The following is a 27,475-nucleotide window of genomic DNA, read 5'->3' on the forward strand; positions in this document are numbered from 1 at the left end:
TGGTTCACGAAGTGGTTCGAGTATTGGCGCGATTTGTGAACATATAAATGTATATATACCGCAATGGACCCGCTCACACTTCGTAGGTTAGTGTTGGCGGTTTGTTGGTTCGTGTGTGACATAGAGGTGCGTTTTGTTATACTGCTGCTTATTAAATGGAGCCTGTGAGAAAGTACTGCTGAAAACACCGCATAGAGACAGACTACGATGGAAAAATGAAAGAATCAAAACAAAAACAGTAACACTGAATTAATTAGTGTCTCTTAGTGGTGTCCAGATGTGTTCGATGGTAAGACACGACAGTACGTGTAATGTTTGACGATGTTACCAAACACGTCCCCGTGACATCTTTAACATACTGCAAAACACCTTTTCAGTATTTGTGAAGATGAACATGTTAAAAATAAAATGAAACACTGATGTAACGATGGATTTAGTTTTGCTTTTTGTCGTAACCAGTGGCGTTAACGGCTAGATAACATCAGTTAAACTAGATGACAACAGTTAGCTAGCGGAAGCTAATTAACTGTTTAGCCAACGCTAGCTAACTGATGTACTGAAATTAATTTTACCTCGACCGTTACCGGTAACGGTTACTGGTTACTGGTTTTTGACTACTTGCTTGGGTTACTTCGTTGTCAGGCTGAAGTGCAGCTGACTCAGTTTCTCAATACTTTTCCAGACCGTCCGCTCTGGCAAGGCCTTTTACCGTTTAACAGCTAAGTTTGACTATCCGGAATTAACATTGTCGATATCAACAACGTCTTTCTGACCAGCCGTAAGTACATTTTGAGTAGTTGGAATTGTCATTCAAGATATCTGTAATGTAATTGTGACTAGTCGAAAGGACAGATAGAGATATCTGAAATTCGGTTTAGACTAGACAAAACTGAATTACAGATATCTTCAATGACATCACTGAAAAAACGACATTCAACTCGTCACACATCTCGAATGACAATAGCAGATATCTGTTATTCAGTTTTGACTAGGCAGAATGACAGTTAAAGATAACTCAAACGTCATTATGACTAGTGCGGATTATTGTGCGTGACGTCGCTCTATTTTAGATATCCACAAATACGGAATTTCCCCTCCCCACCGTAATCAAAGAAGTGGGTTAATTTCCTTATTTCTATGAATGGAAGAAGAAAGAAGCCGTGACGTTACCTCGACCGTTAAGAGGAACTTTACCTGCGGTTAGCTCGGCAGCTAACGTTAGCCGGCAGAGTTTCCCATGGCTGCCAAGTAAATAGTGCAGGACATCTCATCTCGCCATTACTACTAAAAACAGAAATGTCTGACCACAGTGAAGAGCTGCTTTTGTGCAGTGGTCTCAACGATGATGATGATGATGATGATGACGACTGCAGTGTCTCCTCTCCTGGAACATCTGTCTCAGCAGCAGGTCCTCCTGGTTCATATCTGGTAAATAATCCCAAATGCAAAGATTATGCTCACAGAAACAACAAATGTGTTTTGTTTTTGTTGTTTTTTTTTTAAATAAATCTTTTCTTTAAATTGCATTTTGTGACCATGGAGTGTACTGAGTAGGACAGCGCCCTCTAGTGGACAAATGATGACATGGAGAGACTTTCTGAATTACCTGAACATGCCGTCTGTCTGCCATTTCTGTTCAGGCATTTTTGGATTCTCATCAGCTGACATGTACACTCATACTGATACATCTGAGATAATCACATATGAGCCATGTTGGTTAAAGGTCAGGCTCGGCTGCACACAGACACCACACAGAAAGATGGAGCTATACGTCCACACAGGTGAGAGAGGTGCACACCTGTTTCCTCTCACATTTTGTCCTGACCACATAAACACCTGACTCACCCTGCTTATATCACATAGTGTAGGAACATATACACATACCATAATACACACTTGAAAACTAATGCAGTCTAATATAGGTTAGCCTGCATTAGCCCACTTTGGAGGAAGTAGTTTGAGGGGCTGTTGAAGTGTGTTGCATTATAAGAGATGTTTCTGTTATTCAGCTCTATATGATCAAAGTTCAACACAGCCAAAACACTTTGAACATAAACTAAAATCACAGCCTTGACACAGGGAGGACTGACTGCAGGACTCTTCTATTAGACTGCATTATGTTTAGCTTGCTGTACTTAATAAAGTGGCAGCTGAGCGTATTTCTGAAAATGCATGAAGTAGAATCTCTGAAAGTGTTTTCTGAGCTGCATCATAAATCTATACTACAGGGTAACTGTGTGCACTATTTAATATCTGCTAATTGTTATAGCTACACTAGAAATCAACACACCTACAGGAAAAGTTTCACTAACAGGAAATGACGTATTACAAACGGCAAGTTGAGCCTTTTACTGTCATTTAAACTTCACACACTTTGATGTGTTTGGAACAGTTACGTTCTGTTTTTCTCGGGTTTTCCTGAAACTCTTTCACCATCAGACAACATCAGTTTAATTTTTTTCCCAGCTATTAGCAGCTCCGCCATTTCCGTTGTGCAATGCATTGTGGGACAATCCACAGCACACTCTAAACTCCGCTCTAAGACAACAAAGGAAAACATTTCACGGCTATCAGAACTGTGAACTAGAAAAATCATTAATAACGAACTTGATAATCAGAAAATTGTCAATTTTAAACATGAACACTTCGGCTGTAGTCCCATTCCTCTGCTGTCCTGCGGTGGCGAATCGACCTAACGCCTCGTGACCGCGTTGAAAACTGTAGATTACGTCAACGTTACATGACGTCAGCAAACGGCTCATAGTTAATTTAGTAAAGGTATTATCACAGTTTATCACAGTCAAGTTTTAATTAGATATAAAGTTCATAGTAGTGTTGCTGGATGTTGTATTTGATAAATAGTCCTGATAAAACATACTAATCCAAGTTCAGGAAACGTTTATTTCTGCATTTATCTAAGAGTCCATTGTGAAACATTTAGGGGGTTTACTGGTAGAAATGGAATATAATATTCACAATTATGTTTTATTTGTGAATAATCACATCAAAATAGGAATTAGCGTGTTTTACCTGAGAGAGGAGCTACAGACAAGGTAGGTTCTCTTTCACAGAACCCGCCATTTTGCAACGCCATGTTTCTACAGTAGCCCAGAACGGACAAATGAAATACCAGCGCGTTGCCGGGCCTTTCGCGTTTCTCGGGATCTTAGCGGCCACCGTAGGGGAATACGTTATAAGTAAGGAGTTGTGACTGCTGAAGTTTGTTGGTCTGACTGTGAACCAGCTGATTCTGATGATGCAGAGATTCTTGAACACTTACACTATTTATTTCAATGCATGTGAACAGTGACCTGCCTACAAAGCCTGAAGACTGAATATGATAGAAAGTCATAAATGAATCAAAAAACAAAAAGCTACATTTTAAATCCTTTTTAAAATTTAGCAGTTAATTTTGAAATCAATCTTCGTTTAGACAGACAAAGAATATTCTTGTTTTTATTCAGTATTTATTTATAGAAAGGTAGAGACTGGCTGGTGCTCTTTCACTATAATTTAAATAATTTGTAATATCTTTAAACTTCATGTATTTAAGTGATTTTAATGACTAACAGAGTGAACTCGCTCACTGACCCATCCTGTATAAATAAAGGTTGAACGAATTAATGAAAAACAGACTTAAACACTGTAATTATGTGGTGACACACTAAAAGCTCTGTATGTAGATCATAACCCCAAGGTGCTGAAAAACAGGCAAGAAGCAGATAAAGAATAAATCTTTAAAAACCCAAATTATATTAGAACAAATGGACCTTTCACTCAGTATTGTTTGCTTCACTTGTCTGTGTTAAAAACTCTTGTTTTTGTTTCTGGTCATACAAACGGACGCCTGGACAGCGTGATGATCCATCACAGGCAGCTCCAGCAGGCCTGGACCGTAAGGACTGAGAGGGATACCACACTAGTGCAATATTATATTTATTTCTTACAGTGAATTTTGGTTGCCATACAAGAAGTGTTGAGGATTTGAGGGGGCAGGGGGAAGGAAGAGTGCAGTTACAGGAAAATTCTCTCTCTTTTCATTTCAGTAATTAGTTGACTCTATGATGATTTAGTAGCACAAAATTACAGCAACATAGAAAACATGAACACAAGTCTTTGCACAAATTACTGAAAACATCTTAGCCTCTATGAAGACTTAATCAAAGAATAAAATCTATTAATGAGAAAAAGAAACGAATTAAGAAAGAAAGAAAAAGAAACAGTTACCCAAATGTTGGACGATGATAAAGGTGGGAGCGGTGTGTGAAGGGGTGGAAGGTTAGTGAGCCGTGCCCGTCCTAAACACGGCCTGGTGATGCTCTTTAAAGATTCCTACTACATCTACTCAGCTCTACATTTCCACAGAGAAAACTGCTCAGTGAGCTGCTGATCCGCATCAAGGAATCAACAGCCACCGCTAATCTTTTTGGTGGATTTATGTATGTATACATATATATAGGTTTCATATAGTTTCCTACCAAGATGGCCTGCGGATATACTTTTTAAAAAAATGTACAGATTTTGCTCTTTTTACACACACACTCTAGACTTTCAGAAGACGAGAGAAGTCTGGTCAGGCAGATGGTGGTCGTCAGAAGATACCTGGGTTCTGTGGTCACTTGTTTGGCCAAAATATCTGAAGTCTACTACTGCAGTAGAGAGGATCTACTTTAGGCAACACTTCATTAAAACACTGACAAGTGATCGAATCGTGATATGTAACTTTATAATGGGAAAATAAAACACAACCAAGGAGATTCATCCAGAATAAATATTGCTTCTTACATAACCCATAAGTCTAATAATATCCACGTTTTTATCTATATAGTATTCTGTTTTTGGCAATCCACACGTCAGTGTTGAACAGGTTTTGTTCAGATAACCTCTATAAAATTTCATAGAACTCTATACAAATCTTTAAAAATACTGTGCTTTTCTAGCCCCTCCGACGCCTCACTGTTTGTTTTAAAATAAGTTACATGTTCAAACAGGAACAGGATTAGCAGCATTGTCCCGTGCCGGCCTCCATACGGCTGATGTTCACAGAACACAGAGCTTGTGTATGTTTCACTTGTCTCCTCGAACGCTGCACCTACATGAAGCCGTGGAGTGCGATATGAAACCAAATAAAGGTGAAGTGGCTCTAAAACCATCTGTATTTCCAGACGCTGGGTTACTGTCGAGCACGGATCAAAGCACGCGTGAGGTGTGCTCCGAAAGAATCTGCTTTGAGGGAAACGCGAGCGATGCGAGCGGCAGTGGTGCAGGAGGTGGAGGAGGTGGAGGAGGGGAGCGGTGAGCTGTTTAAGGCATCCTCTGCAGGATGATGGGGTGGATGAGACCACTGTGGGTCCTCAGGTCAGCTCTGGCAACTAGAAATCAACCTTCATAGAATTTCTTTTTTTTACTCTAAACCTTTTAATAGAGCTATACATATAATCAAATAGACATTTTTATCCTGTTAAACACTCTTATATACACACATTTCAACACATACTGCACTTCTACTTCTGACCAGCCTGTATTCATTGCTAGCAAACACATATAAATGTCCAGCTTTATAAATGCTGATTTCGTTTTAAATTGGACCCTCATAGCAGAGGTTGACGTCCGTCTCTGCGGCTGCAGTGAGACGGGCTGAGACTGTGGGACTCGGAGACGCTCTAGTTCAGCGGAGTTGCAGCGACTGAAGTTCATCTGCAGCAGATCAGAAATGGTTTCTTGCCCTTTCTAATCTCACACAGGGCTCACGCTGATGAACATCTGCCGGCTTTGTCAGGTTACTCTCTGGGTTTTTTTGCACAGTGGTTAGAGGGCAGGACAAGGCATGAGGACTCACGTGAACACGTAATTCAACATAAAACCCTGAAGCCGCGGATTCTCCATCTGCTCTAAAAGCCATCGGTTCGGTGAGATTTCACGCCATCCGGCTGAAGTCGCCCTGCAAAGTATTAACCTGCTGATATGTACAGTCACAACCCAAGATGTTCATTTTCAACGGCCTGATCGTGAAGGGCTGCCGGCGTCAGTCTGAACGCCTTCTCTACCAGAGGAAACCTGGACTGCTGACGGCCGTCCTGGTCTGAAGCAGCACTTTCCTCTGAACAGTTTCTCTAAACAGCGGCTGCGCTTTGGGATGCTGTTTGGTTCATTTAGGATCCGGTTGGATGTGAACTCGAGTTAGCTTGATGCTAACGAGTCTCTTGTCCTCGATCTTTTTTTTTTTTATTATTAACAAAGAACAATGTACAAAATGTTCAGGTAGTCATTTAGCTAAATAGAAAATACAGAATTTTTCTAGGAAAACTTGAGTTTTAGCTCTTTAAATATCAGCCTGTGAGTTTTAGTTGGATTCTTGTAACTCGTGTTATTTAAAATTGTTGCCAGCTAAAAAAGGGCTCGAAAAGGACTCGACGCTGGATTCAAATTCATTAAAATGCTTTTAACTAACGCCTTCAATAGTTCTACATTTTGGAAAAAAAAAAAATTTTCTCTTTCTTGCTGAGAGTTTAATGAGAAAATTCATACAACTCATGTAAATCTGGAGTTTGAGCCAGGAGTTGATTCGCTTAGCTTAGCATTAAGCATGGAAACAGCTATGCTACGGCTCTGTGCGTCTGTACTAGTTTCAGCTGTGCTTTCAGCTAAATGCTAACATTAGCAGATTAGCTGGTTCACCATTGTAGTTTAGCATGTTAGCATGTTAAAATTAGCATTAAACATAAAGTACAGCCGAGGCTTGCAGGAATTTTGTTAGAGCCAAATTACATTTTTGACCTGATGATGGCGCTGGATGAAACATAAAGGGTTCAGCAAAATTTTTCATCTGGGGGAAACAGAGATGGAAATATGAATACCTGAAATTAATGTCATGCTGATCTACCGAGAGGTTGTTGAGAAATTTTACTCCCAACCACAAATATCAACCTCACGGTGGTGCTGGAGGGAACGTCGGGGGTCACTGGGCTTCATGCTCTGGGACCATGAATGTCTGTACACTGTTACATTGCAGTCATTCAAAAGCTGTTCACATATTTCAGACCGACAGGCTGCATTTCTATCCATCGAGCCGTGCGGCTACCACGGCTAAAAACCAGCCTGCTAACACCTCTACAGCTCACTAACAGCAGAGATACTTAACGAGTGAGTCTGTGAGCTTTTAGAGCTGGTAGGTAGACATTATTCTTAAACTCTGTACAGATGCAGGCTAACCGTTTTGTCTTTATGCTAAGCTAACTGTCACCGGCTCCAGCTTCATATTTAGTGTACAGACATTAGAGTGGAATCAATCTTCTAATCTAACTTGCAGCAAGAAAGCCAATAAATGTATTTCCCAAAATGTGGAATCCTTCCTTTAAACATACGTAATCCTCTCTCTAAAAACCTCGAATCTGCCACGCACACACGGGGCGCTTGATAGCGGCATCACTGCGGGGCCACGCGAGTACAGAGTGTTGACCTGCTGACGGGAAAGTGGAAGGAGATCTGACACAATGAAGAAAAGTGCAAATAAAGAACAGCTCAACATCCGATTCCAGACAGTCTGAACGCTGTGTGAAACAAATAAAACCAGAATCAGTCATCAATAATCAAACTGCGTTTCCTGACAGCAGTTTCCTGAAGCGTCCATATGTTCATCTCCTTCATCCATCATGTGTTCACAAAATGGTGAACCTCGCTCCATCCTTTCATACCCAGTCATGATCCTCTCACCTGTCACCAATCAGCCTGTTTACCTGTGGAATGATCCAAACAGGTGTTTTTGGAGCGTTCCACATCTTTCAGTCTGTGAAACGTGTTGCTGCATCAGATTCACAATAAGCAGATATTTACAGAAATCAGTGAAGCTGATGAGGAAAAAACATGAAATATATCGACTTTGGACTGTTTTCAGGTGAGTTTACGTCATAAAGGATCAGCAGGTGATCACTTCCTGTTTTATTGATGTTTTAAACAGCGTCAGAACTGTTCTGGAATCAGGGTTTTAGTTGATCTATAATGTGGCCTACATGGGAGATCCATGGAAATAGCTAAACTGGCCTATCGATATTTTGGGTCAACCATTGACACACACACACACACACACACACACACACACACATGCACGCGCACACACACACACATACACACAACAGCAGAAGGAAAAGCCAAGAGGGTCAAGGAGGCCCTTTGCAGACAGACAGGTAAAACCATTTCAAGGTGGTATTTCTGGTCCAACATGTCTGTCCTTCTCGTGTCCTCGCCTCGGTTTCCCTAGTATGATGAGGTGGACACCGGGTGGGTGTAGACTGGCGAGGGGCCCCGGGGCCCCTGCTACAGCGGAGCTCCTCGTCTGGTGACCACCTCTCTCCACGCTTTGCTCTCTCTCAGGAGAAGAAGGCCATCGCAGTATCGGTGTGTGTGCATGCTGAGGGTTTGTATGCCTGTGAAGACGTGTGTGTTCTCGTCTGTCAGTGTGTGGCACTGTGCATGAAGTGTGTGTGTGTGTGTGTGTGTGTGTGTGTGTGTGTGTGTGTGTGTGTGCGCAGACATGAGATGTGGTTATTTGTTTAAACATGTCAGCTAATGTTCTTATTTTGACACAAACAGGTGAAAAGCAAAAAAATGGAGTCTATCTCAAATTTTTCTCTACAACTTTAGATGCACCCAGAAATATAACTCCGGTAGGACTCTAGTGAAGAAATATTATTCTCTGAACAAACTCTAGCAAAGATAGAAAAGGAGCAACGACCAGCTCAGCTGGTTTTTCATGCACCCACACCGGGTGTATGGAAAAAGTCTTAGTATCCAAAGCAGTTGGGTGAGCACGAGTCTTAATGTGAAAGAAACTTCCAGACGAGTATTTCTCCAGTGTTTGAGTTCACACCTTTGCAGAGTCTGTTTCTGCTCAGTCCTTCGTACTGGCCTCCTCTGCTTTCTCTCTCCTGGATGTGACACAGCAGCTAATCTCTGCACTTCCGCCCGACATCCCATGATTCCCTGATGCTCAGGGCGGCGGGAAGGAGGAAGAGGGCGGACAAGACCGGAGCACTGAGATGAGGGCGGCGGAGGATGAGAGAGGACAAACACAGCAAGAGGCAGCATCAGCTTGGACAAAACTTCTACCCAGTTCCACGACTTGAGATTATGTCTGATGAAGAGATTGGTAAAAGTGATCGGCGACACCTCCCTCTCCTCGGCCCTGACTCCACGCGGCGCCCCCCCGTCTCCTCGGGGCTTATCTATCCTGCAGCAGCTTGAGGGCCCTCTCGATGTTCATGCGGTGGCCCACCCTCGTCACGCCCAGGTCTATCAGGTCCTCTTTTTGCAGCGAGGGCAGGTGGGCGCCCTCGATCTCATTGTCCAGGAAAGCGTCCCTGTGCTCCCCCAGGTTGAGGCTTTCGAGCCAGTCCGCCACGTCGTGCTTGCTCCACAGTTCCATGGGTTTGGAGGCGAAGGGCTTGCCCGAGGCCGCCACGGCCTGCATCAGTGTGAGCGGCGACGGGGAGCGCGAGCTTCCGCTGCCGCCGCACGAGGAGCTCAGGCTGTAGCCGCCGCCGCTGCCCATGGGCGGCGTGGGCAGGCCGAAGACGTCGGTGAGGGTGGGCGACACGGAGGGCGGCAGCGAGGAGCAGGGCGTGAGGGAGGAGGCGGAGTCCGGCGGGCTGCAGGGGTGCGTCTGGGATGGGAGGCTGCTAGGAGGAGTGGAGGTGAGGGCGGCGGCGGCGGCGTTGTTACGCATTCCTGAGTCTTCTGTGGGAGGCCTGAGAGGGACAGAGAGGAGACGGCAGGTCAGCCAGAGACACACAGAGCTGAAGATGACAAACCTGCAGTGTTGAACGGCCTGTTTGACACGTTTTAACCTTTAAACCACGAACGTGTTCTGTATGTTCACGAGTCAACAGCTGACTGCACATCTGCAGCCTGATGGAAACCAGTCAGCAAACAGTTTCCTCACAGAGACGTGAGCATGTAGCTGCTGAGCGCTCCACTCTGTTCACCACATAGTCTCCATAACTTTGTCTTTTGTTCATGAGATGATTAAGAATGAGCCAAAATGTCCAGAACAGTCATGATGGAAGAGTCTTCGTGTTTGTTTACGGACCTTCAGACAGATTTCATAATGTAATGCTGCACAATGAACAGAAGGTGGCACCAGAGCCAAGCCTTTCCACCGCAGCTGCAGCAGCTGAAGTTAAATGTTGAACCAGGCCGGAGCCTTTCAGGTGTTAATCTTTATTCATTTATGACTTTTTAACACCAGAAACTTCACTTTTCTGCCTTTAATGTTTATATTTAAAAGCAGAATTGTTCAGTTTTCTCTGAGCTCTCAGTTTTCTTTGCTGTCCTCTTGTACTTGTGACTTCTGCTCAGTAACGTGTCTCCTGGATTCATTTGCTCTGTTCACATTAATGCCACAATTATTTTACTGTTATATATTTCTATTAAAGCACAATTTGTGATTCAACAAACGAGTTCACTCCACCAGCAAAACTCCAGATATGATCAGTTCCAAAATGATGAAGTTAATCTTTTAACAGATAAACGAACAGCAGAGTTACACACACGTTAAAAGATTCATCCACTCATACATGAACGCAGCATGAAAACAGGCCTTCAGGATCCATCAGGATCAGCTGACAAACACACTGAAGAGCTTCTGCTTTGACTTTCATCAGCATCCCAGTCTGAACCTGAAATGTGATTGACATCCGGTCTGACTTGTGAACTTTGTTGCTGTTGATTTAATAAACGGTTGATTACAGGCTTCTCTGTAAATAACAAACTTTAAATACTAAAGTTTTTAGGTGACTTATCAGGATTATTGAAACCCTCCTCTCTCACACTCACGCAGACGTTCAATTTAAGAGCTTTAAAGATTGAAGACTTGATCTTATTTGATAACATTTAACAAGTTTTGAGGAAAGTCATGAATTCAAGAAATCTTGCGAAATACTTTTTAATATTCATATTCTAAAAACTCAAGTACTTCTTTGCCTCTCTTTCCCTCAAATGTCCGTCACTTAAAGATTTTTCAGCCTCTTCCAGCGTAAACTCCCAGCTGTTAATATGTTTAGTGGTTTATTACTTTCATGTGAAATTATTTCTGTAGCAGCAGCAACAATGGCCGAGCGGAGGCCTGAAGGTGGAGAAAAGGCTGCTGCATGCTGAGTGTTCTGCAGCCAGAGGGAAGCCTGCAGCGCTCCGTCCACCCACTGCTTCTTAATGGATGGATGTGTACAACTGCATGGGGAGGGAAGGTTACTCTAACCTTTTTATAGCCTTTTCACTCCGAGGGGGAACAGAAGAACAGAAGGCCGAAGTAACCGTTTTCCCTCAGAGAAACTGACATCGTCAGCAAAGAAATATTACTTATGTTTCATCAAAATGAAAAAAAGGAGCGTCGTCTGTGGGGTTTCAGATGATTAATGGGTCAAGAAAAAAGACGAATAACACTTCAATTCTTTTTTTTTTTGTTCTGGAGAAACACGAGTTGGTTTCACAGCTTCAGGAGGTTCAGAGGAAAAATTCAGCCGTTATTCAAACTGTGTCGAGAGGCTGAAAGCACTGCTTCACTTCACAGGACGAGTCTGCTGACGCTCCGTTTTCTTCCTCACTGTTAATTATCTCATGACAGAACCAAAGCCGACCACTTGGTGGGACACAAATAAACCAAAAAACAGCAAAATAAATGACTGAGACAGTGAGACTCGCTGTCTGTGGTCCTGCTGCCCAAATACTCACGACAGCACAGAATGCAGATTAATCCTCCACTGAAAATAGTCCCAAACAAATGCATCATTTCCTCCTGTTTGAACAGCTTCTGCTAGAAACTGCAGAGCAGCTGTTTTAGGAAACTATGAAAAAATGAGACTATATATTGTATTTATGAGCCATTTTGAATATGTATGTCTTCAGCCAATGGGCTTGGAGCTGAGAGCCACGGACAGGAAGTGCTGACAGATGGACAGACACGTGGCTGGTTTGGGTCTTTTCATGGAATTTGTTGACAGTAATGAAACGATGGAATGACTGACTGATCAAAGCCAAAACAATGAGCTCAAAGCTTTAAAACAGGCTGAACGTGAGCCGGTGAAGACGAGAAGAGGCCAAAGGAGCCCACCACCACAAGCAGAAACACAGTGCGTGTGTGTGTGTGTGTGTGTGCGCACACACACACTCAGCCCATGCAGAATGGTCACACCTCCCCTCAGCTTCCCTCGGGCTTTGCTCTCCTCATAAACTGATTGAATTCTCAACACACAAATTGAGCTAAAAGCGACTGTTCTGAGACGAGCGAAGGGCAGAAAACAGGCCAAATCTGACCTCCACGCTCTCACATTGACTTTTTCCACCAATTGCGAGGTGCTACGTGTAGCCTAGATATCGCTCTCTCCTACTTGTGACATATGGAACAGCCCGAGGGGAAGTGAAGGGGACTGAGAGGGTCGTTCTGCCAAAGTGGAACTGGGCCATTGTTAAAGTGCTGCCTTCACTGCGCCCGGCCACTTTGGGAAAAAACTTACGGTCTGCACTTCTCAGCAGCGGCTTCTCCCCGGGAGGTGGTGTTGGGCGGATGAGATGGAGACAGAGGACAATGTTAGACACGTGACGAGCATCACGCAGGAACACACACACATGAACACACATGAGATGGAAGCAGAGAGGGGGATGCATGGAGGAGCATGTTCACGACCTGTTTCCACTGCTGCAAACCAACTTTCACTGCCGTTCTGCTGCTCGAGCACGACTCCCGCTGCTGGGCCACAACATTTCACTTTCATCTTCATCAGACCGGACAACTGCACCCCGACTGCGGCTCAAAGCAGCAGCACGGAGGCTTCCGAACACTTCTGCCAGGCACTCGTCCGATGGGTATCCTGCTATTCCATCTTCTATTCAGCACGTTTTGCTACAGGAGTCAAACTGATGTGAAAAGTATGTAATTGCCTATCAGACTAATTAGCACAGGGCCTCGTTTAGCTTCTCTGACCTTATTACCATTTCTTGCAGCTACCTAACGTCACGTATAACAAACGAGGACGGTGCTGTGAACTTGTCTCGTTAATGGCAATAGACGATGAAGACACACCTGCAGGACGGTGACAACAAAGTTTTTATGATCATCATAAACTCACAAAATCACACCTATGAACCGAAGAGTCTGCAGCCACAGCAGCACCTCTGAGGCTGCGCTCAGGCACAGCAGCTCTGAAGCTAAACGCTAACACAACATGCTAACATGATGCTCTGATGCAGGTCACTGTCACCTTTATCACCACTGTGGTTTCATTTGTTAGCATGCTAATATTTGCTACACAGAGCTGATGGTCATTAAACCAAAGTTTTGGATAAGCTGAGATTCAGAGCTGATGATGAGGATGAGGATGGTGATGATGATGATGATGATGATGATGGTTGTGGTGCAAAGTTAGGACGATTCATCCTGTGAGGAGCATGAATTTGAGTGGAAAACAGAAGTTTGACCTGCAGCTGACAGCAGATGAGCAGTCACAGCATCATGACAGTCAGCGCTCTTCATCCTCATTAATATCTACACAGAATTTCACAGCAATGAATCCAAAAGCTGCAGAGACATTTCAGCCTGGACGCCATGAAACCGCTCGAGCCCTTGAGTCACGTCACGTGGAAATTAGAAGTTAAGAAGTTTTTAAGGACAGACTGAGGAAAGAAACGTGGTGATGATGACTGGACTGACCTGAAGCAGCCATTAGCTGAGCTCAGGACAAAACGCATCACCTCTGTTTGATTGTGGATGTTGTGTAAAAACTCACTGTGTGTTCGTTTTACTGCCTCCAGCAATAAGTAATGAAAATGATCTCAGCGCTCAAATGTTTACTTCAATAATCAGACCACAGAAAGCTGCACAAGATGAAGCGTCACACGAGCTTCGCAGCAGGCAGGAACGAGCTGTGCGAGCTAAAAACCAGCAGGCTCACTCTGCAAACGGACCACGACAGCCGAGCCCCCCCCCCCACCACCACCACCACACACACACACACACACACACACACACACACACACACACACTCACACTCACTCACAACGTTAGCACGTGTCGCTCGCCGGCCTTCGTTTCGGCGCAGTAGCAGCGCTCGCGCTCCGTCAGCTGAGCGGGCTGAGAGGAAAGTGATGCAGTGCTATTGATATCTGTGGTGGGAGACCTCGCCTTCGCCACGCCCACGCATCGCATGACTCCCTGCCTCTCTCCGCACACACCGGCTCACGCATACGGGGTCGCATTCATCGGCATGCATGCACACGCTGCCTTTATTTATAGAAGCTCGAACACACACACACACACACACACACACACACACACACACACACACACACACACAGACTGACTCGGCTGTGCTGGGTTACATAACGGTGGCCTACTAAAGCAGCGCGGCACGTGACCTGCGTGAGATGATGCTGAACTCTGCTGAGGGTTAGGCCTGCCATCCTCTCGCTCCATCTCACACACACACGCACACACACACACACAATTACACACACACACACACACACACACACACACACACACACACACACACACACACACACCCCTCCCCCGACTCAGACTGACATCACTGCAGGCCTCAAGGCTGCTCTCATCAGCCGGTTGCTAGGCAACCCTTTCGTCCACAGGCACAACCAACGCACATTTAATCTGGGAGGCTAAGAGACAGGGATAAAAAAAAGAGAAGAAGAGAGAAAAAAACCCACAAATGTCCAAAAGAGAAAATCTGATGTTACCGCTGGTGCTGAGGCCGATTCCAACGCACTGAGGAAGAGAGGGCGAAAAAAGAGAGGAAGAGGAGAGACTGTGCAGTAGAACGGGGGGGGGGGGGGGGGGGGGGGCATGTGTGAATCTAGGCCATCTTCTGTGCATCTCTGCTGCCATCTGTTTGGTGGTCTCAGAAGCAGGACCACCTTTACCCTCCGCAGGCCTCTTCATGCCCCCTTCGCCGCCTACGACCTTATCTGCTGCCGCCGAGCCTGAACTCTCTCCGCAGAACCCCCCCCCCGAGCACAGAGGCCCCGGTGGCAAACGAGTGTGTGTGGTTTAAAGTCCATCTGACACGAGGAACGCACAGAGAGGCCTCAGAGCAACAGACCACAGACAGGATGCTCAGCACCGCTTCACAACCCGACCGGGACGCAGCGGAGCACCGCTGAGAGCCGGAGCCGGGCGCCGTTCGGGTTTGGCTCGTCCGTTTTCCAACATGGCAGCCAGGTCACACGCTTTCTGGATGCACCTGAGGGCTGAACGGTCAGACCGTTCCTTCAAACTTCAAACAGATCTCCTTCTTTAAGTCTACAAAGCCAAACACAGCAAACACGAATACAGACCCGTAAATCACATTTACCTTCTCCGAGTCTCAGCTGCGTGTGATCGTATATACAGCTGGGGACAACCGTGATGAGTTTTGCTTAAATGTGGGCAGAAATATTGAAATAGTAAACTGAGTTTGAGATTTCTACTCCAACATAATGCCTCATAAAAGAAGCAAAGTCTGTGGGTGTCTCTGAAATTACACCACCAACCATTACTGCAGACTCAGGTGTTCGTCTGTGTCAGTGACAGAATCGCCGGCCGGTCTGCCTCCACCCAAACCATTCTTCAAGGAAAGGAAAAATCATCCAACAACGGAGAAGATATTTTTCTGCCAACCCGTCTCCTAAATGAGGCTACAAATCAGAGTTGACACGATCTTTGGTCACATGGTCATCACTTCCTGTGTCCTCTGATCGGATCATTTAGGAAGCCTTAGAGATGCTTTCCAGCCAGATGTTGGCAGGTGTGCGTCAGCCTCTCTGAGCTGTGCACATACGCTTTTCTCCTCTCTGGTGTAACTACGTCAGTGAGCTGTGTGTGGAGCTGATCTCCACCGAGTCTTCGCTGCTGTGACAGTGACACTGAGAGTAAACTGCAGTAAGCCATCGTTCACAGTTTGACACAGGAGGTGTAGACGTAGCGCACGCTGCCCTCTACGTGATCAAAGTGCTACTGTGGTATTTACCTGACCATTAAACGATCTGCTGCCAGGAAACCAACACATTCAGATTCGTGTTGGGGGGTGAACATATGTGATAAACGTAAATGAAAATCTGGATTTTGGAGATGAGACACGAGACGCTCGAGCCACAGAGCTGCATCAGACCAGAACCCGGATGGTCGACATCAGAACGCAGGAGGCTGAACTCTCCGGCACGGTGCTGGATTTCCTCTACGACACACACACTGCTCTTTTCTTTCTCTTGATGATGAAGATGAAGATCCTCATGGCTTCATCTTTGGCCTCTTTAAGTAAACATCAACATAATCAAGCCAAATGTAACAATTCAGCAATCACACTGTATGCAGATGACACTCTTTGACTGAGGAGCCACAGATGTGCTGCGTATTATATTCTGAAATATTTAACATTTTTTTGCAACGCGAGACATAACTGGCATGCAGGACATGCAGAGGAGTTTTTCCTGTTAATGACCTTCTGGAGGTCCATTCCTGTCCTCCACAGTAGTTAATGTCCTTCAGGTGATGCAGAGGTTTGTGCACTGACAAATACTTCATCTTTTTCTGCTCTCATTTTCAGATTTATTCCTTATTTTAATCATGTTTTCTTTTTCTTTCCTTACATATTTTCATACAAAGCACATCAAGTTTTCCTTGAGTATAAAATGTGCTCTGTATGTATGTTTGGCTCTGCAGTGACTGCTCCTTTGTGTTGACATCTGTGAAGTCCCAGCAGCTTTTTCAAGAGGCCAACTGGTTTCCCACTGGAAGCTTAAAAACAGTCCAACATGTCCCTCTTGTAATTGTTACTGGGAAGCTGACGTAAAAGACTTTTCCCAATTTGCAGCAACGAATCTGGCATGAGTCACATGATCTTAAAACTGCAATAAGAGATTAAAAATGTCTGCTTTCTAGAAGTCATTACTGTGCAAAGCAACCTTCTCAGCACAGGAAATCACTGCAAATGCATGGCTTGGGGGGAATAAACAGTTTACTTTGAGAGGCTGCCAGCTTCATGCACCTGATACTTCAGCGTCATAAAGCTACTAACAGCACAAAGACACAACAAGAAAACTCTTCACTTCACAGGAAAAGCAACTTTCTTGCCAAAATGGCAAAAAATAGGCACTTCAGATGCCTGATGTCACAGTTCACTGTGAGGTTAAACATAACGTCATGGTAATGAAGTCATCAACGAAGCGCATCCATTATCCATTGTGTCCAATTCATTCTGCAACTACCTCTGTGTCAGTCTTAACATACAGTAGCATTGAAATGAATCCAGTATCATGTCTGAGATTATCTTAAATACTGAAATGAGCTACAGTAATTTCCATTTTTCCTCACTGGTATGCAACTTGATTTCAAAGAACTCCAAATCGTATCTACTTGATATGAACCTACCTGTGAAGATGGGAGACACAGAGGTCATGAAGAAAGAAGAGGTGAAGGAACTACGGGAGACTGGAGAAAATGGAGATGAAGATGAAGAAGCATGAGCTGAAAATGAAATGAGTACAAGGTGTAAAGGTCAGCAGACATGACTTTGAACTGCAGAGGATGAAAATGAGGGTAACATGACAGTGCGTGACGTGAAGCGTGAAGGGCGGTGCACAAGGCCGGCCTGAGCAGCTGCTGGGCATCTCACTGTAATTACCACAAATGGACGTCACTGTGTTGATCTAACAGTGTTTATTAGATCAGAAGGCGCAGAGGAATCAACTCCGTCCCTCTGCGCTCCACACCTCTCTGATGAGCGATGGGACCGTTCATACAAAATGCATGTGAGCAGTGAATTATTTATTGTGCTTTTTATTTCCTTCTCATACAGGGGAGATGTGAGTTTAAAAAAGCATGAGCTGAGCTGGTTCAGGTGCAGGGTCCATCAAAACGTTGTCCCAGTTAAGGCAAATCTGAATCCTGAACAATCTACCGCAGGAAATCAATCTTGTTCTACCAAACGTTCCATATCTATCAAACAGCGTTCAGGCTCATTGTTACTGCCTGAAGTGACTGTGGAGCTGCTCCTTTGAGCCTCCATCCAAGCAAACATTCAGCAGAGATGTTACAGAAAACAGCGCAAATAAATGTCAAACAGATAACAAAAAGCGAGCTGAATGATAAATGACGTCTGCACATGTGGCACATTACAAATGGAGGATTCAAATCCCTCATCACATCTGCATGTTAAGAACTTATACAGCGGCTCATCCACGGATCATGACCTCACAAACTGCTAACACAACCATGTTTCAACATTATTCTCTACTACCACTGCCAAGTATTGTGAACACAATATGAAACCTTGGATTGACTGTGCTTCCACAAACCTTTAACAATATACAAGCACACCCCTGCAGCCTCATACACACTTCACACACAAGTCAAAACAGCCAGCTGCTCTGAACCTCCAAACCTTCAGTTGAACCGCTAAAAGAGCAGAAGCTATAATCAACAAGATAGAACTGAACACAAGAGGACAGAAAAGAAATAACCTGTCTACACAAAACCAAATTCAGGAGCATAGCCAAAGATGAGCGAGCAGAGGATCAGCTCACAGTCCCCATGAAAACTGTCGACAGCTTCCTTTGTCATAGATATCGCAGAAATAAAACCAAGATATCTGCATGGCTAGATGTCAGAGAGGAAGTGAGAAAATGTTTGGCTTCATCTTGGGTGATGCAGTGGGCGGTTGGGTGGTTTTACAGCATACGCATCAAAATAAGAAAAACTGAGAAAAGAAGAATTTGGAAAGCCTGAGTCATTAAGGACTGACTTGCCACATACCTTGATCCGAAGGGCCCCCTGGTCCCCGTGGGGGAGTCCAGGCTTTCTCCTGGCTTGGGGGGCCTGTCGCGATTCATTTGCTGCAGAATGGAGCTCAGCTCTGTGATAACGGTGTTCTTGTTGTCTGGTGTAGATGGGGGGCTGCGCAGCTCAGGGGGCTGATCGCCCCACAACTTGGATGTCCTTTGAGTAGGAGTTCTAGGAGCTTCAGAGGATGAAGGGGGAGGGGGAGGGGCCTGAGGTGGTGACCCATAGGACTCCGGGGGCTCTTCAATGAGAGCGTCATGATAAAGCGATGTTCTGTTAATGACAGACTTGCCCTTGGGTTTAGGTGGCACGGGGGGCCGATCCACCAGGAAGGCGTGCCCGTCTGCTGTGGCATAGAGGCTCTCCAGAGTGCTGTCGCAGAAGCCTCCCTCTGATGACAGGGTGGAGATGCTGGACACGGTGCTGGTGGTCTCCATGTGCTGAGGATCCCCGCTACTGCGGCTGTCGACCTCTTCGATGCCCGAATCACCCACCCCGGACTCTGGGTCAGGTGGAGGGGGAGGATATGAAGGGGGCATGCTGTTTGCCACCCGTTTGTGGTGATCAGTGACAGGTGGTGGAGCGTGAGCGTGGTATGGGGGTAGAGGAGGTCCCCCATTCCGTCTCTGTTGCTGAAGCAGCTCTGCAATGGCACTAGCCTGGTCATCAGGAATGTCAATACTGTTGGCAAACTCCAGCGGTGGGGGGAGGGGCTCTGAGAAGTCAAAGTCCTCATCAATGTCGACTGAGGCCAGAGGAGGAGGGGGGATACGGAAGGGAAGCTTTACTGGTTCTTCCATGGACTCGCCCAAGGGAACGCTCCTCCTCCGGGACGAGGGTGGCAGAGGATTGGTGGACAGCGTTGGAGCTTTGAGAGGGTCGGGTTGGTTGGGGTCCTTCAGCTCAGACGGCCTGTTGCTGTCCTGCCCTTCCACCTCTTGGTTGTTCAGCTTGTTGCTTGCGTCTGTGCTGGTGTGGACCATCAACAGCCCAGCTGACTTTGGCTGTGATGTGTCTGTCACATCTGCTGGCGCACTTTTTCTCTCCTCAACAGCCGGATGCTGCCGTTCTTCCCGTGCACCGTCAGACTCGTACTTCTGCTCTGTCATCTGCCTCCGCAGGCCACCTCGACCAGGCCGCCCCATGGTTGCAGTGGAGATTGCAGCAAAACTCGTCTCGATCCCGGAGCGTAGTTTAGTGTCAATAAACAGCGGTTGGTTGAGGTCTGGTTTGTGGCTTGGCTGAATAGGGAGGGACTGGGCTTCATGCTTGGGGGGTTGCTGAACCTGAGGAGGATTTTGTGGTTGATTCTGAGGATGGTTTTGTTGCTCCTTCATGGCCCGGTCACGAGCTGCCAGGGCCAGTGCTAGTGGAGAATTAGGGTCCAAGGGCTTGCCGGTGACAGGATGGAGGTAGGTCCCATTGGCCCTGTAGTGGCTCTTAGGAGGACTGGCTGGGAGACTAACAGGACTGTCCAGGTTGGGACACTGGCCTGTTCTGGTATTTAAAGGCTCCCGCACCACTGTGGGCTCTGGAGTGTTGAAATCTGTCATGTTGCCACTACCACCCCCAACGGGGGGCCCAAGCTGTTTTGAAGGAGGGGGAGCCAATATCCTTCGAAGCCGCTCATCGCTACTGAACATGCCTTCGTCAATGGACTTTGACTGGCGAAGGCGAGGGGTTGGAGTGGGACTACTGAAGTCATCATCCCCCATGTCTATTGATTGGAAGGCAATTGAGTGCTTTTTTGCCTCTAGCCTCTTCTCCCGGTCTCGTACCGCCCCGGCAATAGCTGCCGCAAACGGGTTGTTTAAAGACAGAGGGTCTTCAGGACGCAAACCTCCGCTTCCACCAACAGTGGGCGTGAGAGGTGGGTGTTCAGGGGTGGTGGGCTCGATCTCCATACTGCTACCCTGGCTGCTCTTGCCACTGCTGCTGGTGGAGGGCTCCTTAACGATGATAGTGGGGATGGGGATGGAGGAGCACGTTCGTTCTACAGGCGTAGTGGGCATGGAAACCGGGCCCGAGGGACTTGCTGGCATGTGACATGTTTTCTCGGGACTGTCCTCAACATTGGGCTGCTTTACTAGCATGCCCTTCCTGCGAGCTGGTTTGGCCGGCACATACAGCGTCTTATTGCCCACCTCGGAGTACGGGTTCTCTGGCACTGGCGTACGCCCTCGAGTGCGTGTGCTCTCAAACTGCTCTGAGCTCTGGCGGAAATAGCCGCGCCTCAACGTACCCACGTCGGTGGTTCGGCTGATGGTCGTCACTGCATTGGATGAGTTCTGGGTGAAGCTGGGTCGTGTGGTACCGTAGCTCTTGGGTGTAGGTCCAGCAGCGGAGTTGTAGGCAGGTGGCGATGGGGGTGAAATGGCCGGGGGAGGAGGGATGTCCTCTGAGGTGTCAGGCATAGAGAGGCTGCGGGAGAACTTGAGTAGGGGAGGTGTGAGGAATCCCTGTTTCTCATCCTCCGTTGTACCTTGGAGAAATGGAGCAGAAAGAAGAATTATGTGAGGACCCGAGGGAGACATCCCTATTTCTTATCTCCAGCATGGCCTCCTCTTTCCACAGGAAATGTCTCATTTATTGATGTGAGCTCTGTCTTAACATTTATTTATCCAAGCAGGGGATTCCTGAAATTTGTTGGAACTTTCTGATTAATTTGATCATTACCCAACAACACCACCTGATCTCTGAAATAAGAGTAAACATTTATATCAAAGGCAGAATGTTGTTCAGAGGAGTAGCCCTGCACAGATTTCCACCAGTTTTATTTGTTCTTCAGACATGGATACAACCTTCAGGGTATCTAGAGGTGAGCTGATGGCTATTCAGCTGGTGGCATTTAGGGGTTCATCAATGAGGTAAAGTTCGCAGAAAACACTTGTTCACTTCAGTAACATCCTTCAGTTTGGACAGTTTTTTGAAAGCAAGCGCGAGCATTTCCCACGTGTCACATTTTCCCAGAGTGTCATCAAACCACAACATGCTAAAAGTGCTTTCACTGCAATTATTATGAAAAAAAATCGTTTTTTGTTACAATAATGATGGCATTGCATATCAAAAGAGCTGTGAGTAACATTAGCCTGCATGACGTCCCTCTAGTTCAGCAGTGAGAATGAGGTTTCAGCATATGCTTAATGACCTCCAATATTATCGCCTGAAAGCACACTTTGCTGACTGGATCGTTCTGATTTATCTATAATTAGCTTTAATATTGCTTGAGCACACAGAGCAAGTCCTCTGAGCATTAATAGAATATTACGACAAGCTAAAAGCACAAGGTAGTGGACATCAAGTTCACTACTCAAGCTGACACTCACATGTCCTCACTCACACACACACACACACACACACACACACACACTCTCACACACACACACACACACACACACACACACATCATACCTATGGACTTTTGCTTTTTCATGGTGCCCTTCTCAGGTATCCCCAGGAAGGCCCCCGGCACAGTGGGTGGCACCACTGCGACTCCCTGGCGGTCGTGATACATGGACTGAAAACCAGAGTGTTGTTAACGATGCGTCCAGAAACACACACCTTTCACTGGCTCCACCAGATATTTGTCATTTGAAATAACAGTTTGAACTTCAGAGAATTGCTTTGAGGGACTTCATTTGTGGAGGTGTCACACAATTCAGCCAAACTGTCTAATCTGAAATGAATCTGATGCACTAAAAACCACAACAAGACGTCAATTCTTTAACACGATTTAAATGGATGCTCCACCATGTCGGGGAGCTCAGCTGTGTTGGCTTACATTCATGTCAGCTGCTGTAACCAAACAGCGACTGGACGGGCGCGGTTTGATGGTGGCGATCTTCATGTCCACAGGCGAGGCCTTCTGGGCGTGCGTCATCTCTTCCACTTTGTCTGGAAGAGAAATGGAGCCGTAATGAGCAACAGGAGCAGCGAGGGCAGGACTTGACTTGCAAAGCCTTAGTAAGTTTCTTATGGGCCAAACACAAGCTACTCATTCCCGGTGACCCTCCCCTGAGTTTCCACACTGAGCTGCAGATGAAACTCAAACAGAAAACACGGACACAGTTTTGGGAGGGGGGCACAGGAGGACTTTGATGAAATGCGTCGGGTGCGTCCAGCCTCGCAAGCCGTGCAAGCTCTTTCCAAACAGCCGACTCAGCAGCATCATCCAGCTCTCTGGGTCGTTCCCTCATTAAATGTAAAACGAGCAATGAATGTGAAGTCCGTCAAGTTTGCCGTTTCTCTTTCTCACTCTGATTTTTCTGAGCCGGCGACGTGAGAAAGGTGTCAACGGCAAATTTGGCAGAGCTGAACTTCCCTCTGGCGTGTGATGATGCCGTCAGATAGAGTCCACCTGAAGGGTTTAGCTCAGAGAAGCTACATGCTAGCCCTGATCTAGCCTCCTCGCTGCTGCGCCTCCCTGGCTAGCTCTGTCTGGGATGTAGAAAGCTTCCATGCATTAGGGGAGTGATTACTTAGAGTGACTTGGAAAACAATCCTCTTCTTCTGCGCATCTACACACAGAGGAGAGGAGTGGGAGAGGGTAGAGGCGGGGAGGAGAGGAAAGTGGAGGAAAGGAGCGTCAATGACCTTAACTACAGTCAGAGCTAAAACACAAACACACACACACACACACACACAGAACAGAACACATGCACATTTCCTCTCTCTCCGATCTGCCTCCCGATTGGACGGCAGCTACAGCATATCAGACAACACGCAACACGGTTGCCCTGGAAACCTATCCGTGAGTGAAACATTTCCTGGAATAAACCTCCCCCTCCTCTCACACACACATGCACACACACACACACACACACACACACACACACACACACACACACACACAGTGACACACACAAGCCTGCAACACGGGAGAAAGAAAGAAGCACACATGAAGAAACAGACGTGACAGCAAACCTTTGCAGGTCAGATAAAACGAGGAAACACTGACTAACAGCAACAGTGTTTTAATAGTTTTTTAACACACACACACACACACACACACACACACACACACACACACAGAGGAAACGCGCATCTGAAGCTTGAATTTCTCCCAGTAAAGTAAACTTGTGGCTCGCTCCTGTTGGTCTGGAGGAACTCTGAGGTGAACTACACCTTTAACCAGAAATGAATGATGGGACTGCTCAGCATCCACGGGGGGCGACGTCTAAACGTGGTCGAAAAGAAGAAGAAACGACAATCTGTGGGTGTGAACGAGGGACAGAGGAGCTCAGACGTCTTTCTGCTCTGCGTCACTACCACCGTAAACCATGCACCGACCACATGGACGAGGTTCAACAGCTGTCGTCCAAACACACTGGAAATCATGCAAATACACTACGGGCAACACCACGAGGCTGCACTGAGAGTCAAGATCTCATAGAAATAATCAAATAAATCATCAACATACACAACAGTGTTAGTGGGAGGGGTGGGGGTGGGGGGGTGCGTGCCATAAATCAATCAGTGGATTAAACATGCCTGCAGTGACTTACCACCTTTCTTTTTCCTTAGAGTTGCTTAAAGGGGTGACAGAAAAACATTTCTGAGTCTTTTCAGAACACAAACTCAATCCTTAAGATCCACAAAAGATGAATGTTACGCACAAAGGTACGTACAATCCATCCCATAATTCACATTCATATGGAAACACTCGAGCGCTTCACAAAGCTACCGAGCAGTACTATCACTACTACAAACACATGAGGCAAAGAATGAAAGGCGAACGTGTCCAGTAAGCAGCTCCATCAGAAACACGCTGAGCAGAGGTGTTCCTCTGTCAGCAGTTTCCTCTAATATGAGTTCATTCCCTCTCCTGTCATTTATTCATTCATTCATCTCTCGGCCCGCTCGCTCTGACACAGGGCGCAAAGCTGCAATTACTAATGATTGATCTGCGAGTGTACACAGCAAATCACAAGCTGCTACTAAAACAATGCACCCACCAATCCACCTGCAGCTAATGACGTTCTCACGATTGATTAATCTGGTTTTTAATTACTACTCAATCTGTATAATAACAAAATATGGACAGAAAAGTCCACAACAGCTTCTCACAGCTCAAGGTGACATCTTTCAAAGACTCGTTAACAGCAAGTCAAACGCATTCAGTTTACAATGAAACCAAGAAAATCATCAAATCTGCACAGCCGGGACGAGTGAATCTTTGCTTTTAATGACAGATTATTTGACGATGAATCAATGAATCCTTGTTTTATAAAGAGAAGGTCTGGATGAGACTATTTACTGCTGATGGAACATTTCTCTGCTTCACTTTCAGTCATTCACATGCTGAAACGTGTGTTGGCTTTAATGGTGAAGCGGCCGCAGGTTTGCCAGCATGGTTAGAAAACTGTAGGATCGAGACTATTCTGTTGTTAGTTCCTGTTTTATTTTGGTAGCCATCCCTCATGTGTCTTCCTTTACTTTACTTCCTGTCTTTGTGGCATCATCCCTTATGTGTGGCTTTCTTTGTTCCCTGTGATTCTCGTGAGTATTCTAGTCCAGTCCCTGGTTTCTCCTCCTCATCCAGCCGCGGTGAGCTGCTGGATGAGGAGGTGCAGGCGGCGCGCCTCCAGCTCCTCAGCGAGCCCGCGGGCCGTCTGCGCTGCGTCGCTGCAGCGTGAAGGCACGTCGAGGCGGTAATTATTACTGGAACACAGCAGCTTCGCTCCTGTTGTATTTCTGACCAATCAGCTGCTCGAGGAGCTCTGGCTCGAGTATCAAGCTGCACTCGCTGTTGCCACGGTAACCACGGGTGATGCCAAATCAGCCAGGACTGAAATCTCGAGGATTACGGCTTCATCATGACAGTAAAAGTCGTGTATGTAAAGACAGTGAACCGCTAATGAAAGTGATGACGAGGCGTGTCAGGAGACCCGGGTACAGCCCCCCCCCCAACGTCCTCCCTTCCATGCTGCCTTCACGCCTCCTGCTGTCCCTCCTTCTATCCCTCCTCCTCTCCTCTCCTCTCTCAGGCCAGTTCAGCGCCCGTGTGGCCTCCTGAGTCTCCTTCTGCTCATGTGTCTCAGAAACGCTGACTGCTCCTTCTGTCAGGAGGTGTTGGGACAGCACAGCTCTCAGAGGCTCCTCTGAGGAGGTGCTCAGCACACAGACATACAGACAAAAGCAACAGAAAGCACAGACGACACCATCAAGCTAACGTCAGATTTCTGACGCCTCGCAGCCACAGCTGATGGGTGGAGGGTCTTTAGAGTCCTTCATGCATTATGGCAAAGGAGGCAGGAGATGAGGAGGGAGGAGAAGCAAGAAAAAAAGGCCAGAAGTCCTTTTAAGAGTCAAATTAAAGCAACGTGATCAAATGATGGAAGCTTAAACTCCATTAGTCTGAAGAAAAGCTTCGTTCAGCCGGTGAGAGCTGATGGATGTCGAGCGGAATGAGAGGCAGAAAGTTGTGCAGCATTCACTGCTTACCTTTATCCACTACGGAGATCAAACAATCAACGAGAATAAAAAGAGGAACAAAGACAGAGAGGTTAGACACGGACTCCCAAACCGCATCGTGAGTCAAAGCCCGGCCGCCAGCTTCTTACCGAGCTCCTCCAGTTCAGAGGTCATGGACTTGGAGCGCATGGACAGGGCCGTGGTGGGGGCTCTCTTCGGTGGTGGAGGAGCTGAGGGACACACAGAGGCTTCAGAGTCAGACTGTGCTCATAAATCAAACCACTGTCACACCAACGAAAGACAGAAAGAGGATAAAAAAATATATATATACTACACTACAAAACAAATCAACCACAAACAACAAACAATATGAAATACAACAACAATAAATGTGTAAACTATGTGCATTATGATAACATAAATAGCAACCATTTCTATACAAACATATCTGTAGAACAACATTCTGCATTAAGTAACATTAATTCATCGTAATACTACCATAATAACAATGCTAACAATAATAATAATATATAGTAATACATGCAGTAATAACAGTTCTATATTATCCTAATTATATATTAGGATGAGGTAACGTAAAATGAAACTTTATCGATCCCACGCTGGCAAAACGAAGTCGTTACAAACAGCAAGAATAAACAGGACACAAAATGAAATCAATATATATATATACACTCAGAAAGAGCAGAAAATACTATTGTCTTGAAGGACTTGAAGGATTTCTCAGTTTCTCAATGGAGAATTTTATGTACCGTAATACTACTACTACTATTACTACTACTACTACTACTACTACTACTACTACTACTAATAATAATAATAATAATAATAATAACAACAACAACTGTACACTTATTTTTGTTTGCTAAAAATGGTCAGTGGCATCTTCCCTCAGTTTAATTTAAATGACTGTATATGAATTCATAGTTAATAGTTACTCTGAAGGTCAGAGGTCAGAGGTCAGAGGTCGGTAATTGATGAGTCCTCGACCAGCGTTATCATAAATTAAGCTTTGAGTCAGAGGAAATGACAGAATCTTCCTCTCAGACATGAACTGCTGACCAACGAACGCCCTGCGCTGCAGACTCACGTTAAACAAACTTCAGGTGGAAATGACTGAAAAATGGTTTCTGCTGCTGAGAATCTGTTCGTCAGAGTTTCACCACAGACGCTGTTCACCAGTCAAACCGTCCCTGCTCTTTAGTGTCAGTGCGACGGCTGGTT

The 27,475-nt window shown here is 45.9% G+C and overlaps 1 protein-coding gene across 1 annotated transcript in view; it reads right to left on the reverse strand.

Moving 5' to 3' along the window:
• Positions 1-3,919: 3,919 nt before the first annotated feature.
• Positions 3,920-27,475, reverse strand: part of LOC143323576 (SH3 and multiple ankyrin repeat domains protein 2-like) — a 166,171-nt gene continuing 142,615 nt past the window's right edge. Inside the window, exons 19-23 of the mRNA XM_076735501.1 lie at positions 26,383-26,463; positions 22,602-22,714; positions 22,232-22,337; positions 18,794-21,302; positions 3,920-9,743 (exon numbers count right to left, since the gene is read on the reverse strand). Of these exons, the coding sequence (XP_076591616.1) occupies positions 9,218-9,743; positions 18,794-21,302; positions 22,232-22,337; positions 22,602-22,714; positions 26,383-26,463 (3,335 nt within the window). The 3' untranslated portion in view covers positions 3,920-9,217. The remainder of the gene's footprint in view (positions 9,744-18,793; positions 21,303-22,231; positions 22,338-22,601; positions 22,715-26,382; positions 26,464-27,475) is intronic.

Source organism: Chaetodon auriga, chromosome 1 (genome assembly GCF_051107435.1).
Source record: "Chaetodon auriga isolate fChaAug3 chromosome 1, fChaAug3.hap1, whole genome shotgun sequence".
In the NCBI taxonomy this organism is placed as follows: domain Eukaryota; kingdom Metazoa; phylum Chordata; class Actinopteri; order Chaetodontiformes; family Chaetodontidae; genus Chaetodon; species Chaetodon auriga.